The sequence below is a fragment of the Pecten maximus genome, chromosome 11 (genome assembly GCF_902652985.1).
Source record: "Pecten maximus chromosome 11, xPecMax1.1, whole genome shotgun sequence".
NCBI lineage: Eukaryota > Metazoa > Mollusca > Bivalvia > Pectinida > Pectinidae > Pecten > Pecten maximus.
In genome coordinates this window covers 13,970,789-13,992,496 of record NC_047025.1, presented here as the reverse complement: position 1 = coordinate 13,992,496, position 21,708 = coordinate 13,970,789, and the positions used below count along the sequence as shown (strand labels likewise).

The window sequence follows — 21,708 nt, the reverse complement described above, 5'->3', positions numbered from 1 at the left end:
TGCTCCAAGTCAAATTTTGTTTAATTCCATTCAGCGGTTATGAAGAAATCAATTTGATGGACAGACAGACCAGGTGAGCTAATTGAATTGAGGTTTACTGAAAAATATTTCTTTTTTTTTTAAATCAATCATCAAAAAAAATGGTAAATTACTTTATTTCACTATGATCATGGTTAAAGTGCTGGGGTCATTTCACAATGATTTAAAATACCATGCAACACCGTGCATATCACCGATTACACTGTAAAAAGAACAGGACACTACTTCTACTGAAGGATCGATTTTATTCTAAATATAAAACTATAAAGCGTTTTATACAAGTTCAACTGTTAAAATGATACATACTGTTATCCATAAAAGTGATAACAATTATAGAAAGGGTAATTAATATATAATTTAGTGACTTAAACAGTTTGTTATTGAAAGACATTCAAAATGCACCTTAACCATAAATTTGTAATGAGGTTGGCTTAAAAATTCATACATGAAGATCGCAAATTAGTCACATGATCATATATGGTATTAATCAATGATTACATAAACTGAAAAGTATATACATTTGTATATATACAATGTACAGCAGCATTAAAAAAGTGAAATATGGGGAACATTTTCAAATACATGTACTAGTGTGATATATGTAGAAATGTTATCATTAATGATAATAAATGATTAAATTGTATCGTTGTTCAACAACATCTTAAGGTCTGCTCCAAGTTTCAAACAGATTTTTAAAATTTCATGTTATGTCAAACTAAGACACATCAAATAGAAAAACAAATTTCTTGCTAGCATGCAAATAGACAATTTGTAACTTAAAACAAGCTATAATAATATTGTCTCCATTTGTAAATGAATCAGTTTTCCTTTTCTTTTTTTTAATTGAAATTATTGAGGAGAAACTAAAGTAAGACTACATCATGATAAAAGCGTGACATCGACTGGCAGACACACTAACTAAACTTAATACATTTTGAATATATACATGTAACTTCTTTTTTTTTCTTCTGAAAATTGGGGGATAAAGAGTACAATGTATTATATTTAAATTCTTAATACCACAAAAACGCATGATTTGTATAAGTTTGATGAGGAATTAAATAGTATAAGACAAAAAAAAAAAAAAAAATAGAAAAAAGTTCTCAAAATAACAAAAAATAAAAACTGAGGAAAAAAGATTAGATTGGTAGAAAAATGAACAAAAAACATGATAATATAATTTAATTATTAAAAATTTTAACCATTATATTTCAGGTATAACTTTAATTTGAAAATAATATTGATATGTCAACATGACTTTTTGATGGTCACAATAATATTGAGGTGAATCTTCAATGAAGGCCTACATCAATACATGCATAAACAATTACAAGGGGAAACTTAACATTCCTATCAGTCCAACTCCTCCGCTATCACTGATGAATTTGCATATTTCCTGAAGATAAGGCACTGTACTTTACATGAAATATAACAAAATCTGGTGATAAGCCCAACACAATTCTGGTAATGTTTCTATAAAATCCCAAGTACTTCTCTCTTGTAAATCACTATAAAATGAATCAGAACATGAATGATATTTCATCAAGACAAGTTCATAATGATTAGTCAAGTTCATAATGATTAGTTTTAACATTTCACTGCTAAAAAGTCTAAATCAATAGAGAGATAATTAAATTTAACAGTAATCATATATAAGTAAGGTACATACAGATACCCTTAAATTCAAGGTCAGTTTCGCTCGCATACAATATTAAACGGATAGTTGTCATTTCCGCATATCTTTTCATGTGTTGGTTAACCACTTTTGGTCATTAATAGCTGTACATTTTGTACCTAGACAATATAAAGGCGCCTTTCTTGAATGCAGAGTCAATTTGGAAGATACCTCCAGTTTCCAGGCTACTTTTTAATTAATTTCTCTCTTCATCTGAAGGATGTACAGAGCCCCACTCGATTTGCTCTCTTCTAAGAAGAGAAGCCTTCTAAGAAGATCGTATTCCGTTATATGTAAATCGAGTAAACCGGTAGAATATAACCCAAAACAAACAAGTTTTTAAGTTTTCTCATACACTATGACACAAACATGTGGATGTATGTGTCATAAATCCTTCGCTAGTGAAACTCATCACTCGCACACTTAAAACATGGTTGCCGCCATCTTGGAAGATAAATCTTCTAGCTTCGAGACGGAAGAGGTAGAAGATCTTCTAGAAGCAGAAGAGCTACAAATCGAGTGACCGGAAGATATATTCTAGAATGAGAAGAGTGCAAATCGAACGGGGCTCGAACCAAGTGATACAAAGGGAAGTAACCCAGAATACAATATACACTACATGTAGACTAACAGTTACTAAGCCTCACCTGTCAATACAACCATTACCTGGTATATAAACTGGGTGTATTAACAGACAAGACGATTACCTGTGACCATAATGATACAATCATTGACAAAAAAAATATTCAATGTAAAATTTGAATATTTCATCAAAATTGAATTTAGTTCAAAGGATTGTGTGGTATACTTAAACCAGGACTGCATTCACTGAAACAATACCTCCCCTCATGTACCAAAAATGTAATTTTGTTAATAAAACAATTCATAGAAAAATAAAAAAAAAAGGATCAATTTGAATCTACATTTATATATAGGTACATGTATACCATTATCATAACAATAAATTATATTAGAACTGTAACTACTGTGTATACCCCCAGATATTTAAGGTCTAAAGTCAGAGAGGATCACTGGATGCTACCTGGTACAATTCCTATTTGCAGGCATCTATTAATGCTCTTTATTTTCTGATAGATGTCTATTACGACAGGGGAGTTAAATGTGAGTGTGGACACAGGGAAGAATTCCAAACCCACAGTCCACATATAGATGTACTTGTATTAAGATACATATAATACATTTATATGGTTTGACTGAGGATTGGGTATTTGTGCCAAGTCCATGTGAGTGGGGGGTTATTCAACATTAGAAATGGAATGTTATTCAGATCACAAAGTCATAATGTCAATTTCCAGACAAAGCTTAAAATGACAGCAATATATGCGATATTTGATGTGTTATTGTGATTCATACAGGGACTTGTTCAAGATACACAGCTGTTTCAGAAATCCAGAGTTTGGAAATATTTCTCGTTTGGCCCGAACAGCTGTAGCAGCCTCCACGAGTGTCATATTTCTCTTGAGCATGAGGAAGGCTATGACCATGGTTGAGGAGCGACTGATCCCTTCCATACAGTGAACATACACCTTGTTACCTGAAAAGACACACAATGAAGTAAGTTCATAACACAGAAGTATTTCCTGTATATAAAATTGGTAATACAATAATATTTAATATTTGATAAGTTTTGCACAGTATTTTCCTTCCTAATAATCTGGATCCAAATTTAGGCCCCTTTGCAATTGTTTATATTGTATGTTTTTCCTGGTCAAATGAAATCATAAAATTCCCAAAATCTTTAAAACTGTTTTAATGCATGGAAATGAAATCCAGGAATCTTAAATACATGTATGACCATCAACTTCCCCAAAATATTTACACTTTGGTTGCACAAAAAACAAACAAAATTTCTACCTGTTGCAACTTCACAAAGTGGCCAGGGAAAGTACTGCTTGTAGCGAACGTTAACACCTAGAAATCAGTATACACATTAACTGTATACCATTACATTACCATATTTAGAAACAGAAGGTCAATATCTCTTTACGAAGCCACCACAGTTGTAATTAACATTATTGCTCTCTTTATACTAATAAGTTATCAATAAATAACATTAAGGTTTTTGTCTCGCCACCTATTTACAACATGTTTGTTTGCTAGGTTTATTGGCCAATGAACAGCAATGGTCATTTTGAGGCAGAATCTCTTTGAACTTTGCAGTAGCTGATGGCTACCTCACTAACCAACATATGGCAGATCTGTTCTTGAGAAACTTGGGTATGGGATTTAACGGTTACCTCTGATTTTCAACTGAGGTTCCATTGCCTGGTACTATATCAACTGAGCTATAATGGCCTCCTTTTATCTAGTACTTAGTCTAGTAATAAAATGACAGAAATTACCATCAGAGATAAGTGCAGCATTTATAAAATCAGCAGCTGGCACAAAATGTGGACTGATGTCACAAGTGGATATGTCCATAGCCTTGATTCCGTAGAAACTGATACCAGCCTCGCTGAAACAGTCTGCATCTGTGTTGATCTGATTGATCTTGGAGCCCTGAGCACAATTCAGGACATGAGTTACTCCTATCTTCTTCAGCTTCTCTGGATCTTTAGCACATACACTGAAATGTAGGAAAATTGTTACGATGTAATATTATACATTGTTTCAGCAAGCATGACAAAATATTCTCAGTTTTAGTCTCATATTAATATTATACATATCCAGTATACCATAAGATTTTCTTGTTCCAAAGATGATTCAAGGCAAATTCAGTTTATATACATACTACTTTCACATGATGTATCTTACCTTTATTTCCCTTGTTCGGTCATGCACATCCCTTGGGACTGACCCTTTGTTTACCTTGTTAGGTCATGCACATCCCTTGGGACTGACCCTTTATTTCCCTTGTTAGGTCATGCACATCCCTTGGGACTGACCCTTTGTTTACCTTCACTGAATATTGTTTCAAACAGAATCCCTTTATCTATACAGGAGAAAGTTTGAATCTATAGATTTACATCCGTTTTCCCTATTTGGCCCTCTGTTCATATAAAATTGATTCTTTTGATCACCCATTCATAATCATAATACCTTATGTAGGTCATATTTGAACAAAACCTTTTAACTGAAGGATTGTAATTATCTACATCTACAGGTATTTAGCCCCCAAAACACCAAAATGCTGCACCCATGAAGGGTTGGGGGTGGGGCAGGGGGTGTTAGAATAGAAGCCTTTTTATACAACACTAAAAGCATTAGAAGGGGAGGAGAACATTAACAATTACTTACTGATTCCCTAGAATGATTCCTGGGTAGACTTCATTAAAATTATTTCTAGGTCCTAAAGGCAGTCTGAAAGCATTAGGTTGGATAGGCTTAGGAGCATCAGCATCTCTTCTCTCCTGGAGGTAACCTTTTACCGCATCAAATGTTTCCTGTGTGTAGTCCGTCATCCCTCTGGCTAGCAGCTAGATGTCTCAGAGGGCAGAGTGTGTTACAGAATTCTCACATGTAAAAAAGTTGGTTTTAATACCTTAAAACAGAAATTGGAGAAATGCATCAGATATAAAGTTCAAATATTTATGATTGCACATTTTCCTCTACCCTTTATGCATGTTTATTTGAGAAACTGTGTTGAAGACAATCTTTTTCTTGCTGATAAAACTCAATTATTTGTTCATAGATTTGTTGCTTTGTGTATCTAACGGCAACTAGGAAAAAGTATTGAAATGTCATACATACATTTGTGAGTAAAGCTAGTGTTCATCGAGTAATTTCCATAAATTCAATTGATTCAAAGCAGAGACAACAATCATTCTAAATGTGTGACTGATATTTACTAGTAAAGTATCCCCCTTTTCTGTATTAAAAGAAAATATTGATGATGATGATGATTGATGATGATGATGATGGTGGTCTTCTCTACATTTGACAATCAGGGATTTTATGAGTCATCCTCATCGTCTCTTAGCATCTTACTAGGAACTTGACAGGGATACCATTGGTATATATATTAGCCTCGTCAATACAAGATGATATATTAAGTGTATTGACAGACGAGGCTAATGGCCATTTGAATACCCAACTCATGACCCATGATATGTATTGAATTCACCTTACTTATAATATATAGGCCGTAGGTTGGGATTCCTGCCAAGTCCCTGTACATGTATCATAATATACTGGGTACTGTTATAATGCATAGGTATTTGGCTATTTGCAACTGGTAATAAACACTCCAGAGTTAAAAATAGTAATGACATCAAATCAATGTACAGTTTTAAAGCCTTATTAAATTTGATTCAGAGTTGAAACACTTCATACTTTACAATTGGACACTTTCTGTATAATCTGTAAGTATGGATATATTTATATCTCTCATGGACTCAAGAATCTAACTTGAACAAAATAACAGCAAGTCAAAGATTACCTTTTCCCTTTGCGCTTCCCGCAGTTTCTAATTTTTGCTTTGAGAGTAATCTCCCTTTACCGGCATTTCAAGAAACAAAAATCGGTGAAATCGGCGTCTTCAGAACGTTTTGAATTATTGATGACAGACGTTTATTGATTATACATGTTGAGACCCTGATACGGAAACAAGAATGGCGGCTTTGCAAACGTTGGTTTGCGTCATAGCTGGAGTAATCTTGCGACTGTGGCTTTACAGGTCGTTTCTTCCAGAATGGCTTTCAACAAGAGCAGAAATTGTTACACCATTGACATCATGGGAGAGGGGTATGAATTTTTTATGGAACGTTAGGCACGCATTAGATGAGAATGACGTGTCCTGCACTCCCCCCCCCCCCCCCCCCCCCCCCCCCCCGATATTTTTACAGACGAAATTTCATGGAAATGCGACTGTGGCTTTACAGGTCGTTTCTTCCAGAATGGCTTTCAGCAAGAGCAGAAATTGTTACACCAATGACATCATGGGAGAGGGGTATGATTTTTTTATGTGAACGTTAGGCACGCATTAGATGAGAATGACGTGTCCTGCACCCCCCCCCCCCCCCCACCGAAATTTTTACAGACGAAATTTCATGGAAATTGCAAATGGAAACAGGTCACTATATGTATACTGACTATACTTTATGTGTGACTTTGGTATATCACAACCAGTATTGGATTTTAGCGTGATGTTTCGGTGACAGTACTCTGTCATCTTTATCAGGCATTGGGCTAGAACGAATCAGGCATTGGGCTAGAACGAATAATCATACCATGCCTTCACTCCGTTCCCAGCAGGGTATGAATTCCATCCCATTGCCGATAGTGTTGCAAGCCCCGATGTGATTCACATCGGGCAGTTTCAGGTTGATAAAAATATATTTTTCGGGTAATATCCAACTGTAAATTATTGTTCTGGCAACTTTGACCAATATTCAATTCACAAACCTACCAATTATAATGTTTCCTCAACTATAAGCGGTAAAAGTCGGAGCAAACACAACGTACACATAAATCTGTTCAAATACGCCGCCATGTTTGATTTACATATTCCTTATAAGGAAACTGTAACGAAATGGACTGTCTGCGACAGGCCACCAGTTGAAAAGTTTTTGAAGTTTAAAAAGTCGGTAAATTAAGAACAAATGTTCTGAAACTAGATTATTTAAAGTATTATTTGTAATTTACTTGAAAGAAGTTTTTGAAAACCGTGCTAAAAGTCTATGTCATCATATTTACTATCAGTAGTAAAATTTGTAGGTCATTCCATATTAGGTAAACTTACCATAATTGGAGCGCGAGATTTTCCAACGAGAAGTGTCATGGCGGCCAAACAAGCCATACCGAAGCTGTGACTTATAGAAATGTGCGTAGTGACATGATCTAAACATGATGGTAGGTTAATAAATTATCAGTTTATGCTAGAAATGTGTAATAATACTGAATTTAAATGGAAATTTACATGACACTCGCTAGTTGTATCATTTTCACCGCTGGATGTTTTGCAACACTACGGTCAATGGGACGGAATTGTAGCTCTGACGGCGACCATCTGTCAGAAATCTTCCGTCCGTCGTTCAGAGCTACGTCATCGCAGCTAGCATTGGGCAAGCAACTAGTCCCTGCTTCCTCTGGCCTTGACACCAGTCTAAGACATTCTGACATATACATTGTATGTGTCTAATGAAGCCTATACACAAGACTTCTGTCTGACTGCCTAAATCTGGTGTCAGGGTCAGAGGAAGCTTCGGATTGTTGTGTACACCAATTGCAACTCACCAACTACATGCAAAAATGAATATATGTAGGTTCAGTTTTGGAATACAATGTAAATGCCCAACTATAGTTATTTAAATTCGTTTGTAATTTCTTTTGTAGCAATGGAAGGTCTATCTCTGAAGCAGAGTTTTATTTCTCCGTATTCAGGAGACCTTTTTCATGAGGTTTGTACTGTTGTCTTGGATTTTGATCAACTTCAGAATTATTCCCTGTTGCCTGAGGTAGATCATCTATATGTACACTAGTCTTAAAAGATGCTACATCACTGACAACATATGCATTGCTTGTCATAAAAAAAAACATATAATGGCACCCAACTGTATCATCGTATATAGAAATATTCCTTAAGGTCAACAAATAAAAATATTTTTAGTGACTTCCAAAAAATAATTGCTTATAAGACCAACAGTTAAAAGACTGAGTTTCTTCAGGGTGCAGTTATTAGCCAGTAAATATCAAAGGGGTCGTGCATCCACAAAATGATGTTGTCCATCAGATTTAATTTAATCCATTACTTTTTGTAAAATTAACCAGAAACATTTTAAAATGTTGCTTTTTTCATTTCCAGACACCATTGATACTGAGGTTGTTGGGTTTTATGAGCAAGTTTTCACAAAATAGCATCAATTTGATGTTTGTGGTAAGTAGTGCACTGGTTCTTCCAGGTAATGAATTGAGCAATACATACATGATCAAAATATATCACTAAAAGATATGAATTATGCTCTGCTGTACATGTTACCAGGTAAATTGTAGTTATAATTTATAATTCAAACTTGAATGGTATACATTTGTGAAATCATCCAATGCATTTTTATTTGGAGGTATAATTACCATAAAATAGCTTTACATATAATTACAGAATTATACAAATATATCCTATTTATGAGTGAACTCCACATGATACAGTATATCTGGCATTTATTAACACAAGCTTTATGTTCTCACTGATATTTTATCATCTTAATAGATGTAAGATGGAAAATTATCATGCAATGCATATTAAATTACCAGTATATATATACAGTCATTGTTTAAGGGCGGGTATGATCATTGACTGACTGTAATAGTTTTTTACGACAATTCACATTATCTACATGTGTTTCACCTTTCATAGGTTCATTTATGATTCACATTATCTCTTTAGGAGTGTATTCTCTTTTTGTAATATTTTATTTAGAATGTCATGTTCAATCTTTCAGGCTTTTGATTTGGTGTGTGCTATCTTGCTGCTGAAAATAACAAAGATATTTGGAGGATACCTGGTAATATATTTACTTTTTATTTCCATGAGGCCAATCAAATGATTATGATGGTACATATGAAAAGAGAGAGACAATGAGAGAGAAAGGAGCTACTGGTAACCTTATTGTGTGATATTATTTTTCTGTCTGAAATAAAAACTTTCTCCATTCTTAAAAACTTTCTCCACTCTTACTTATATGAACCTCTGTTATGAAAGTTATGTACCTATTGTAATGAACATCGACCATGATTTGTGATGGTTTGTGTAGAGTCACATAGCCATTAATCTGGTCTTGTCTTTTACTCACCAGATTTCAGATGTGTTTCCATAATGCCTCATTAGAATTATGTCAATTACATGAAACTGTACATTAATTTCATAACACGACTATCAACACATCTGAACTACATTCTGCCTCTACAGTTAGTCCACCAGTCTCGCAGTGTCAAGAACTATTCAACAGACATAGAAAATCTTATCCTGCGAGCAGAGGATCTTCAATCTGTCCAGTTTTTTGTCACCATAGCGTGAGTATTTATAAACAATTATCATATTGATATCGGACGGCTTTATATATTGAGGCTTAAACACTGTCATTCTAGTGAAATATCTTCTCTATGGACAATGGTGGGACTCTATAGGTTTGTCACCAATAGAAGTTATTACTAGCTAGTAATTATATATATAAGGTACATACATTCAGCTGCATTTCTTTCAGCACTAGCAGGCAATGAATTTCTTAATGTTTTGGGAATAGATATTAGTTTTCAATCAAATAACCTTTAAAGCTTGATAATGAAGTCTATAGTTTTTCTCAGTAAAGAACTTTTAAATGTTGAAGCAATACAAAAGACAAGAACAAAAAAAAAACTATTTCAGTAGAGATAACACATAATTATCATTTCCCCACTGCAAACAGGAGGAGTAATATAGGATTGTGTTTTGTCTGCCCACCCTTCCATAAAATGTGTTTAGAGCCTTGTATACACTGTATATAAAAATTAGTCACTATGACATACATTTGACATTGGAAAAGGAGGGGGGGGGATTTGCTGTATATTCTTGTTTATATAACATCTCAACAGACTTGGTGATGTATATACTGAATGTGACTAAAATGCTGTCTTTATATTTTAGACATGCTTTCAATCCATACTGTATAGCAGCCTGCCTAGCTAGGTCCACAGCCATCTTCAACAACATGGCCATATTGTTTACACTCTTCTACATGCTGAAGGGTAAGTTACTTCTGTTTATGCTGATAAAAAGTTTTTAGGGAATAATTCAGATTTTGTTGTAACTCTTTGTTTGAAAATACCAATTGTATGTATATGAAGTCTTGAAATGAAGAAATATTAAATTCTTCCTTTAAAGGTATCAAAAACCATGGTGTATGTAGGGATCTCTATGTTAGCAATTTGGCAACCCATTGTCTAGTCTGTTGTCCAGCATGGACTGGATTTCAGATTCAGCGTCTGAACAAAGATTTCCATGTCATGACTCAAGTTACTACCAATGGTTCTATCAATCTTACAGTGTTTTGTTACTAAGATTGCTGTTTAGGGGTAGCATTCCAAATATCAAAGACAAAGGTCAAAGACAACTTTAAAAATATAAAAAGTGGTTTCTTGTGATAATTTGAATTCCCTAATAGGCCCATCAAACTCAAACTTCATACAATGCTAGACATTTAATGAGATCAAATATCAATGTCATGGCTACTGTTAATTAATTTCAGCACAATGGTAATTTTTTTTAAACCAGCTATGATGAATTTAACTAAACTTAAGATATAGGAGAACGTGTATATTGGATGCATAATTACATGTATTCTGAATTTGTTTTTGTTTTTTTACAGGTAACAAAATTATGTGTGGATGTTTCTTGGCACTTTCCGCCTACCTCACAATGTATCCCATCATCCTCCTGGCTCCGGTGGCCATTTTCTTTTACAAGGTTGGTTTGGCCTTTCCAAAATTACATTGCATAGCAGGAATGTCAGTAAGATTTTCAGAATCCTCATCAGTAACGAAATTAAAATGAGATATTTGAAATAACTTTCCACCCCTGCATGTGTTATTAAAATCTTTTCACACTTAGAATCAAACTGGAATAGCCCCATGTTTATAACATAATGCTTTACTGCTGAACCAAATAATTATCTACATGTATTATGACAAATAAAAAGTGTCTGGGACCACCACTGTGTAACATGCTATGTTACACTGTAGACATAGTATGTGACAGTATAGGGTGGTCGGGTGGCACATTGGTAACACACTTGCCTTTCACCTATACGGCCGGGGTTTGATTCCCTGGTAGAACGTGTAAAGGTATTGGCTTCCATCTGGGCCAACAAGTGTGATTAATTTAAGTTGATATTACTTGTTTCGAAATTGTGGTGAAATAAGTAAAAGTTTACAGTCACACGGTAGACATACCTGTAAATCATATATCTAATTTAATAGCTCTCCAGCTGATCGGGTCAGCAATAAGTACAAAACCTGTCAATCAAATGAAAAACCTATATTTAAAAAATTCACAAACTTGTCAAATAAAACCTTTTCTAGGTTCTGTTTGAAACGAAAAAAAATGCAGGAAATCAAATTATCAGTGGTATTTATCTCAATGTACAATGAAGTTGTTAAAAATGTAATGTATTTTTCAATAACTGAAAGTTCTTATATATATGATACATGTGCAGTATATTGGATCTTCCAGTACCATGGAATACTTCTTTATCATTAATGTTGTACAAGGATTTTAAAGTATTTCATTTGCTTATACTAAGAACTTTCAAATACAGAACTTGTACCTAAGCATTGTTATTTTCCTATTCTATGGTCAGCGCTCCAGCCCTAACTCCGAGTCCTATAGTGATCACAAGGCCCTACTTAGCTACTCACATATCAGTTTGATCACACTGGCATGGTTAGCAGTTCTCATTGGAGTATCCGCATACTTGGAACAGTCCTGGGAATTCCTTTACTCAACCTATGGATTTACGTAAGCATACACATATTGCTACAGGAAGGAAATTGATGGCTTTATTGTATTTAATTTGATATACCCGGTACCTTGCATCACACCTGGTCATATTCTTCTTGTGCCCATATTTAGTGATTTTGAGAATTCTGGTTTTGTTTGTGTGTCTGTATTCTCTAGTGCTGATACAAGCCTTTGTGAAGGACTGTAGTTTAAGTGATTGTGTTGATGTTTTGAACTGAGACATATTGTCAAAAACATACTTCTATCAAACTGTTCTTTTGGAATTTTTCATATAATTTAACAAGAGTTTTCATGTTTGATATGATGGGAGAGTATTTCTACAACCTGTACCTAACATGATATTAATTGTGAATTAATTTTAGTAGTATATTTGAAATTGTTTCAGGAATTTGACTATGATGAATTCAGATTAATTCTTTAAAACTTGAACTGCCATCAGTTAGTTCGACAATTATCTGGTATTTCTGCTGTGTTTACATTTTCTTCCTGGTATCATTGTTTACAGGTTGACTGTGCCAGATCTGACACCAAACCTTGGGGTTTTCTGGTATTTCCTCACCGAGATGTTTGAGCATTTCCGTACTTTCTTTATCTGTGTGTTCCAAATCAATGTCATCATCTACACTGTTCCACTTTCCATCAAACTGAGGTAAGAAACAAGTAGTGTTGTGATCAAAATAGACAACACAAACACGAAATACGGTAAATACAGTAAATTTATATGAACTAGCACAATGCTTATGTGAATAATGATCTTTTGAATCGAAAAAAAATAATGTGTTCTGTCTATAGCACTGCCAATAAAAGTAAAGTGTACTGCCCATAGCTCTGACTAACCAGTGAAGTGTACTGCCCATAGCTCTGACTAACCAGTGAAGTGTACTGCCCATAGCTCTGACTAAACAGTGAAGTGTACTGCCCATAGCTCTGACTAACCAGTGTGAAGTGTACTGCCCATAGCTCTGACTAACCAGTGAAGTGTACTGCCCATAGCTCTGACTAACCAGTGAAGTGTACTGCCCATAGCTCTGACTAACCAGTGAAGTGTACTGCCCATAGCTCTGACTAAACAGTGAAGTGTACTGCCCATAGCTCTGACTAACCAGTGAAGTGTACTGCCCATAGCTCTGACTAACCAGTGAAGTGTACTGCCCATAGCTCTGACTAACCAGTGAAGTGTCTGCCCATAACTCTGACTAACCAGTGAAGTGTACTGCCCATAGCACTCCTAGATACCACGTTAGTGTTTTATGTCCAAAATATTGAAGTAATATGTTGCCTTTGGATGTTGCAATCATACTGTCATCTTACTCAGTTTTCATTCCAACTCTTTAAAATTTTGTAGAGTTTTGCATCATCTGATGTAGATGTGCATGAGATATATTCCAGAGTTATTGCCCTTTGTGTATATAGAATATCAAAAACTTGTTCCTCAGTATCCATCTTGACACTGTTGACAGTTTGACAGAATTATAAACTGTTGTTCGTGTAGATATAGACACAACCACAGAGTTGTTTCCCTTTATCTACTTAGTGAATTTAAATACATAAATTCCTAGTTAAATTACTCCTTGACCTCCGAGACAATTTCTATTGTTGGTAGAGTTCACCATGCTATTACACGAAAGTATTAATGTGTATTGAACAGAATCATAGCAATTTACTTATATGGAACATTGCAGAGTTTTTAAGATAACAAGGCCCATTATTTGTTTATCATGATCCAAGCAGTTGATCTGTTTAGACCAGAATTGTTTGTTTATGAAATATGGACAAACCAAGTAATCATATTCTACTTTCTGATAAGCCTTCACAAGGCCTGAATTAACATCTGCTGGTCCATTCAGATTAAGGCCAGAAATGCGCTCCGTTTTTAATTGAAATTATAAAAAAAAAGGATGGAACCAGTTTGATTATATAAACAAAAAGGCCACTAGTCTCGCTGTTTCACAGTGATTTACTGGATTAGTAGGAATGTTGTTTTTTTTTGCCACCTGATACTTCAGTTTGTTTGAATAAATAAATAATAAAACAATATGTAACCAAGTAGGATGTTTACCCTTTACACTCGCTACCAATATTAACAGTAGTGCTGACAGAAAATGTCTACCTTACAGAGAAGTGACTAATACTGATTGTTGTAATATAACAATATGATTCTGTTGTAGAGAACATTCTGTATTCCTGATTGTTGTAATATAACAGTATGATTCTGTTGTAGAGAACATCCTGTATTCCTGCTTGTTGTAATATAACAATATGATTCTTTTGTAGAGAACATCCTGTATTCCTGATTGTTGTAATATAACAATATGATTCTGTTGTAGAGAACATTCTGTATTCCTGATTGTTGTAATATAACAATATGATTCTGTTGTAGAGAACATCCTGTATTCCTGATTGTTGTAATATAACAATATGATTCTGTTGTAGAGAACATCCTGTATTCCTGATTGTTGTAATATAACAATATGATTCTGTTGTAGAGAACATCCTGTATTCCTGATTGTTGTAATATAACAATATGATTCTGTTGTAGAGAACATCCTGTATTCCTGTTTGTTGTAATATAACAATATGATTCTGTTGTAGAGAACATCCTGTATTCCTGTTTGTTGTAATATAACAATATGAATCTGTAGTAGAGAACATCCTGTATTCCTGATTGTTGTAATATAACAATATGATTCTGTTGTAGAGAACATCCTGTATTCCTGATTGTTGTAATATAACAATATGATTCTTTTGTAGAGAACATCCTGTATTCCTGCTTGTTGTAATATAACAGTATGATTCTGTTGTAGAGAACATCCTGTATTCCTGATTGTTGTTATTTAAACAATGAACAGTGGTTTTAATGTTGTTATTGTCGATATGGCAGCAAGATGTATGGTGGGCAAATGGCATGGGAACCCGTTATGAATCTGTAGTAGAGAACATCCTGTATTCCTGATTGTTGTAATATAACAATATGATTCTGTTGTAGAGAACATCCTGTATTTCTGATTGTTGTAATATAACAATATGATTCTGTTGTAGAGAACATCCTGTATTCCTGCTTGTTGTAATATAACAATATGATTCTGTTGTAGAGAACATCCTGTATTTCTGATTGTTGTAATATAACAATATGATTCTGTTGTAGAGAACATCCTGTATTTCTGATTGTTGTAATATAACAATATGATTCTGTTGTAGAGAACATCCTGTATTCCTGATTGTTGTAATATAACAATATGATTCTGTTGTAGAGAACATCCTGTTGTAATATAACAATATGATTCTGTTGTAGAGAACATCCTGTATTCCTGTTTGTTGTAATATAACAATATGATTCTGTTGTAGAGAACATCCTGTATTCCTGCTGTACCTGCTGATCTTCCTGATTGGGGTATTCAAATCCTACCCTAGTTTTGCAGATGTTGGGCTCTTTCTGTGTTTACTACCCTTATGGAAACATGTGTTCTCATGTAAGTGTATATTTAAGAAATATTGGGCTAAGGTAAATATTGTAATGAGTAAATACAATGTATAGGTTGAAATATTGAGTAAATATAAGTTGAACTATTGAGTAAATATAAGGATTGAAAAATATAATAACTCGGTGTATGTGGTGATTCATGTATTTGAAACTGAATCAAAACACCCAAGTTGGCGATCATATTTACCTGGTAAACTATTGACTCCATGTTTATGCTGTGATATGAAATTTATTCAATAGTGAATAACTATAAACATCTTTCCAAGTAATTATCAACCCCAAACTGATGAATCTTGTTTCTACAACAATACTCTGTGTTATTCAACTCTCAGACCATCAGTTAATCATTACAGCTGTTGATTAACAATCTGTTTATACCACACGTGGTATAAACTCTGTATGCATTTTGATTGGCTAACACGGTGAACTTTGACCAAAGCTGCAATTGTTATTGACGTCATCAATAATCTAATGACGTCACATCACCGGGTCCCAGACGTCACCGGTACACTTTATTTGCATACGCGAAATTATACTTGGCCACATTTCCCTTTGATTCAAGCCGATATTATTGTGGTAGAAACAGGTCACACGACTCGAAATTGTTGGATATGGAATTTATTTCACACTCGTAAGTTATTTTTTAAAAGTTGCAAAAAACACTCGCTAAAGCTCGTGTCTTTTGTAACTTTTAAAAAATAACTTACTCGTGTGAAATAAATTCCATATCCAACAACCACTCGTTGTGTAACCTCTATTTATCTACTTTTGTTTCAGACATGCGTAACACATTTGCAGTGACCTGTATGTTTATCTTTCCTTTGTTTCAGACATGCGTAACACATTTGTAGTGACCTGTATGTTTATATGTACGACTGTGTTTGCGCCGATCCTCCATCATCTCTGGTTATACGCTGGCAGTGCTAATGCTAACTTCTACTTCGCTATTTCTCTGGCATTCTCATTAGCTGAGGTAAGTGTTGACATACAGATTATTTTTATGAAGAAACTTGAAGTTAGAAAACCGACAAGGTTGAAAATTGAACCATACTTTGAACATATTTGAATTACTAACAAGTAATTAAAAGAGACGATGGCGATGATGCCTTTTTGATAAATCTACCCTTATATAGTTCATGATCAGTTCAGGAGTAAATTCAAACAGTGACTATTTCATGGCTGCAATAGCTAGCCCATGCAGTTCCCGTTTTAATCAAATTTGATGTGTTGGTCCCGTAATAGGATAAATACAGTACTGAAATGAATCTGAAAAAGAACTTGTACAGATAATCATTCAATAGTATAGCACACATACATGGTACCAGGAAAAGTGATCTTTTCAAAAGTTTTTATTCTATAAAAGTCTATTACTGTACAATAAATAGAGTTAAGGGCTGTTGATAAATAATCTGAGTAGGATGGGTAGAGGCACCCATCAAATATTAAAAACAGTTCAGTGTATGGCATGCTAAAAAATGAGGCTTTACCTCACCAACCATCAACTCTCTAATGTATGTGCTTACCACTCTTCCCACACAGTCAGGGGCTGCGGTGGCCGAGTGGTTAAGGTGTCCCGACACTTTAACACTAGCCCTCCACCTCTGGGTTGTGAGTTCGAAACCTACGTGGGGCAGTTGCCAGGTACTGACCGTAGGCCGGTGGTTTTTCTCCGGGTGCTCCGGCTTTCCTCCACCTTTAAAACCTGGCACGTCCTTAAATGACCCTGGCTGTTAATAGGACGTTAAACAAAAACAAACCACTCTTCCCACTCAGACAATTCTGGAATACTTTAAACATACATATTTTAGTGGTAACCTTATTTTAGTGGTAATCCTATTTTAGCACTTAAGCGCTAGAAGCATTATGCTAAATCATGATTGTGCTAATTGCACTTTCTACATACTGTTTCTATATCAAATAATTTTGGCATGCCAATTCATCCAGATCTGTAAAAATTTGGATATCTGCTAAAATTTTACTACGCCAAGTAATGTATGTTTACAGTATCACAAAAACTTATGGATCATTTAGATATTGATGTACATGTATATTTGTAATAAATTAACATTTAAAAGTTACAACAGTGAGAGTTAATGAAGAATAATTTTTCTTATCAGATTTTCCTGGTCACAGATCTACTTTTTGCATTCCTACGTCGAGAGTATGACATGCTTCAAGGAAAAAAACACACGTTGCCCGATGGTTCACAGGGCCAAGTTATACTGGACTGAGTGGGGAATGACATCCTCCAGGACAAGTCAACCTTAACAGTTTATAAACTTATGAAAGCTCTTGTGATAATGAAAGAGAGAAAGTTTGAACTTTCTGGGGAAATTAATCCTAGTGTTAGGCAGTTGTAGAAAGGGTATGGCCACTGTAGAAAAAGGAAGGCCACTGTAGAAAGAGGAAGGCCACTGTAGCAAGAGGAAGGCCACTGTAACCAGAAGAATATTCAGGGAATGTTACAATGGTTCAATTATTGGTTTATGGAACATGGACAGACAATTTCTGAGAGACGGTTTGGTATAAATATTCATTTTATATATGTCCAAGCTCTATTTGCTTTTTAAAGTAGAGAAACTATTTTGATCTTTTCAAATGAAAGACCCAATACGTCACACAATTGAGATGATGAGCAATTAATCAGTGAGTAATAAGATTTATTAATCAGGCTAAGCTGGGTTTAATTTTCCTCTATACCAGTACTGTATGTATGAAACATCTATATATTTACCTAAATCTTGACTGGTATGGTCCAACCTCACGTATAGTCCATTAAACTGCAAATGTATCAAGATTTTATCATGCATTCAAGAAAGAAACTATTGATGGCTCTAATTCTAAAAAAGAAAATACCTGTAAAATTAAAAATATTAAAATAATAATAGGGTAGTTAAAGCATAGCAAAGTGACAAGGTAAACATAAAGTCACATTTAAAAGTGAAATAAACAAAAAATTATTTGAAGATATTAATTTTCATTTTATGAAGATTTCGTTCATAAAACATGAACGTGTATTGATCAGCAGGTGATCCGCTGCCATAAATCCTTGTTTACATCAGAAATTTAAGAACGATCCAGTGTTTTAGACGATTTTTGTGCTAATGAATCTCTCATATGTTGGTGATAGAAAGTAGTAAACATTGAAATGAAACAATTTTAAGATGTATTTGTTGGTATACTGATTTGTCAGTCTCTGTTGAAATCAGACGAGTTCAGACATATAGAGAAGATAGAATTTTCTTGGATTTTCTTAAAGGACAATTCATAAATATATAGATAATGTAGTATTTTCCGTCCATCTGCTAAATTTCTGGGTGTTCGTCTGAAAGCATGGAAGATAATAAAACTCTACTGAGCCACACAAACATGTGGCAAGTGTAACAAAAACATTGGTCTGCTTAAACTAGACATATTGTCCTGACAAAGATATGTCCAGGGTCCCCCCCTCTGTCAAATTTCCTTTTGATTTCTCAGATTCTTCCTTGGCGATTTGTAATATTCCTCCTCTGTATATATGAAGTACGGTAAACCTCCGGTTAATAGTTCAAACACGCGTAAGTAATAGTTTGTATAATGCGAGCAAGTTTCTATTTATAAATGTCATACTTAAAGTGCTAGATACTATTTCAATAAGTGTTTATAACTTATAGACACAACCTTGGTTTTTTTTTTAAAGTATATGCAGGAAAACATTTTTTCATGCAGTACATAATTGTTTTTGTGATTTAGTTGTGTAAACTCAAAACATGGGTGTATAGACTTTCAATAGTTGATGGAAATTTCACATATGAAATATTTATATGATCGAATTGGATGTCTCAAATATTCTCTCAGCTTGGACATTAAAAGCACTGATTATGTGTTGTATGAAGACTGAAGTTCTGTTTCTTCGTAGTACTGCACTGTGCTAACAAGAATCTTAATGATATTTTTGTTTTGTTAAGGAATATGTTAATGTGACATGATATCATTTGAAAACATTGTATATAAACTGTACCATTAATGAATGGTACTTTGGGATACAAATAGGGGATGAATGCATCAGGTAGCCATGAATGGAGAGATAATAATATGCAAAATCAAATATGTAGTTTGTAGAGAAGCATTTAACCAGAGCCTTCAGTTTTAATTTACTCCTATAGCTCCAAGATATAAACTTTCAGAGATAATCATGCAAGCTGGCCTGGTGATACTGGTAAATTAGCATGCATGTACATGTCTATCTATCCTACACATTGACAGAGTCTCTTTATTAACATTTCAGTTATATATTGTATGTTTTGATCAAACATTTTGCAATTATGAAACAAATTTCGACATTAGATAACTGCACCGTTATCAGTTTCATCCTGTATTCATCATATAGCACCTGGTGGTTCTAAGACTGGTAGTTATTGATTATGAGGTCCTCTATATTCTCCTGCATACCCTACTCCACTACAACACAACCACTATATGCATTTGAGCCGAGCGGACGATAGAGCCGGCGTTTAATCAATCAAAACATTCCAAAATTATACAACACGATTTCATGTATACAAAGCATCAGTAAATTCTTAACTCTCTCACACACTCCATTTCTTAATAAGCAATATGAAAAACCAAGCGAACCACCCAACCTTAAAACCGTTTTTTTTTTGTTTTTTTTTAACAGAGAAAGGAGTTGCACCAGCTCTAATGCTTCAGGTTTCTTAATAAATGCTGGGATTTCTAACCTATTCTTGAAAACAAAATGCCTGGCATTATAATGCAAAACACCTACAAAACTACGAAACTATACTACTCTTCCGTAACAATATTATCAACAATATTAAATGAAAGTTTGTCATGACCTAGACGTCCGCGGCTAGAATGACTACACTACAATATATTTCACCCGAGCGCCTGTGTACCCTCACGTGGCTATCTTACACGTACTCAGCCTCTGATTGGCTGCCCTACCAAGCACACCTTACATGCACTATATATCGCGCACGGAAAACATAGGACAGTAAATTCCCGCTATTCTAGGAAACGCAGGGAATTTTAAATTTCCATTGTATCTGTTACTTCATTTTTACTAGCTCCGTCACAGGCACATGTTCTGATGTATGTGAAGACATTATTGGGTACTGTATGACATGAAATGTTCGTGTGTACTTTTCAGTTAATTTCAAATCATTTCATGTGTACACAAATTTTGTGTTTAGCCCATGTGACAATAATATAACAGTTATACATTTAACATTATTCGTTGTATTTATATTCCTGATTTCATACATAGCAACCATGAAAGTTCATACACAACGTTTCATGTTATACAGTATATCGGGGAGGGCACTAGGGTATATAAGTGTATACATATTTATCTACCCGAGTGCCCTGCCAATATACCCAATCAGATCCTTCCATAAATTTTAACATTTGCTAGTGACTCAGCTTTGTGCATTGTGGTGTCTTCAAATAAGGTGTGGAATCAAAATGCTGATGTTCGAAATTCTAGTCATACACAGACATTTTTTCATTCATTTCCATATCATTTGAAAAATGTTTGTCAAAAGTGATCTGTTACGATGTAATATTTTAAAATGAAAACTGTTATGATACTTTTATGTGTTTGACACAAATATGTAAGCATAGGCCTAGATGTCTGAAATATTATGACCACACTGTCAGTCACACTGCAGCTTCTTCAAGTGCAAAATAATTTATTTATAAATGATGAAAATAATCCAGTCAATCCAATATTATTACATAGAATATTCACTAGATAATATTTCTCATTAGAAAATCATATCACAGTTCACGACTTAAAAATGATGCTTAATGATGCGTGTACATGTGTTATGACTAAATTAATTTCTTCAGAATCTTTGATGTGTATAACCTAACTCTTGACTTAATGTGCAATGTGATCAAATTAATTTAGAGTAGTGAATGTTTATTGTTAATGAATGTGTGTACATGTGAAAATCTCACCTATTTTGATACAGAATTTTTGTCAATAAATATGAAAACTATTCTCTTTTTTATTTCATTATTTTGACACAATTGAACAGTTTCTGATTTAACAAGAACTGT

At 34.3% G+C, this 21,708-nt stretch overlaps 2 protein-coding genes across 2 annotated transcripts; one reads left to right on the top strand and one right to left on the bottom strand.

Moving 5' to 3' along the window:
* Positions 1-2,288: 2,288 nt before the first annotated feature.
* LOC117338322 (dual specificity protein phosphatase 3-like) lies at positions 2,289-6,218 on the bottom strand. Its single transcript, XM_033899616.1, has 4 exons — positions 6,114-6,218; positions 4,973-5,216; positions 4,078-4,301; positions 2,289-3,269 (listed from the first exon to the last, which is right to left on the bottom strand). Exons 2-4 carry the CDS (start codon positions 5,134-5,136, stop codon positions 3,073-3,075), a joined length of 585 nt encoding a protein of 194 aa, XP_033755507.1. The 5' UTR covers positions 5,137-5,216; positions 6,114-6,218; the 3' UTR covers positions 2,289-3,072.
* Positions 6,219-6,267: 49 nt separating this feature from the next.
* On the top strand, positions 6,268-21,648 carry LOC117338320 (phosphatidylinositol glycan anchor biosynthesis class U protein-like). The gene is made up of 12 exons (XM_033899615.1): positions 6,268-6,418; positions 8,009-8,073; positions 8,478-8,549; positions 9,112-9,174; positions 9,579-9,682; positions 10,293-10,393; positions 11,014-11,111; positions 12,004-12,161; positions 12,670-12,813; positions 15,510-15,634; positions 16,476-16,618; positions 17,763-21,648. Exons 1-12 carry the CDS (start codon positions 6,286-6,288, stop codon positions 17,874-17,876), a joined length of 1,320 nt encoding a protein of 439 aa, XP_033755506.1. The 5' UTR covers positions 6,268-6,285; the 3' UTR covers positions 17,877-21,648.
* Positions 21,649-21,708: the final 60 nt, after the last annotated feature.

Coding starts and splice junctions, on each gene's coding strand:
- LOC117338322 (XM_033899616.1), bottom strand. CDS start 5,136: ATGACGGACTACACACAGGAAACATTTGATGCGGTAAAAGGTTACCTC. Junction 4,302..4,972: donor GGAATCATTCTAGGGAATCA/GTAAGTAATTGT, acceptor CCTACATTTCAG/TGTATGTGCTAAAGATCCAG. Junction 3,270..4,077: donor TGCTGCACTTATCTCTGATG/GTAATTTCTGTC, acceptor GTGTCTTTTCAG/GTAACAAGGTGTATGTTCAC.
- LOC117338320 (XM_033899615.1), top strand. CDS start 6,286: ATGGCGGCTTTGCAAACGTTGGTTTGCGTCATAGCTGGAGTAATCTTG. Junction 8,074..8,477: donor CAGGAGACCTTTTTCATGAG/GTTTGTACTGTT, acceptor TTTCATTTCCAG/ACACCATTGATACTGAGGTT. Junction 16,619..17,762: donor TGGCATTCTCATTAGCTGAG/GTAAGTGTTGAC, acceptor TTTTCTTATCAG/ATTTTCCTGGTCACAGATCT.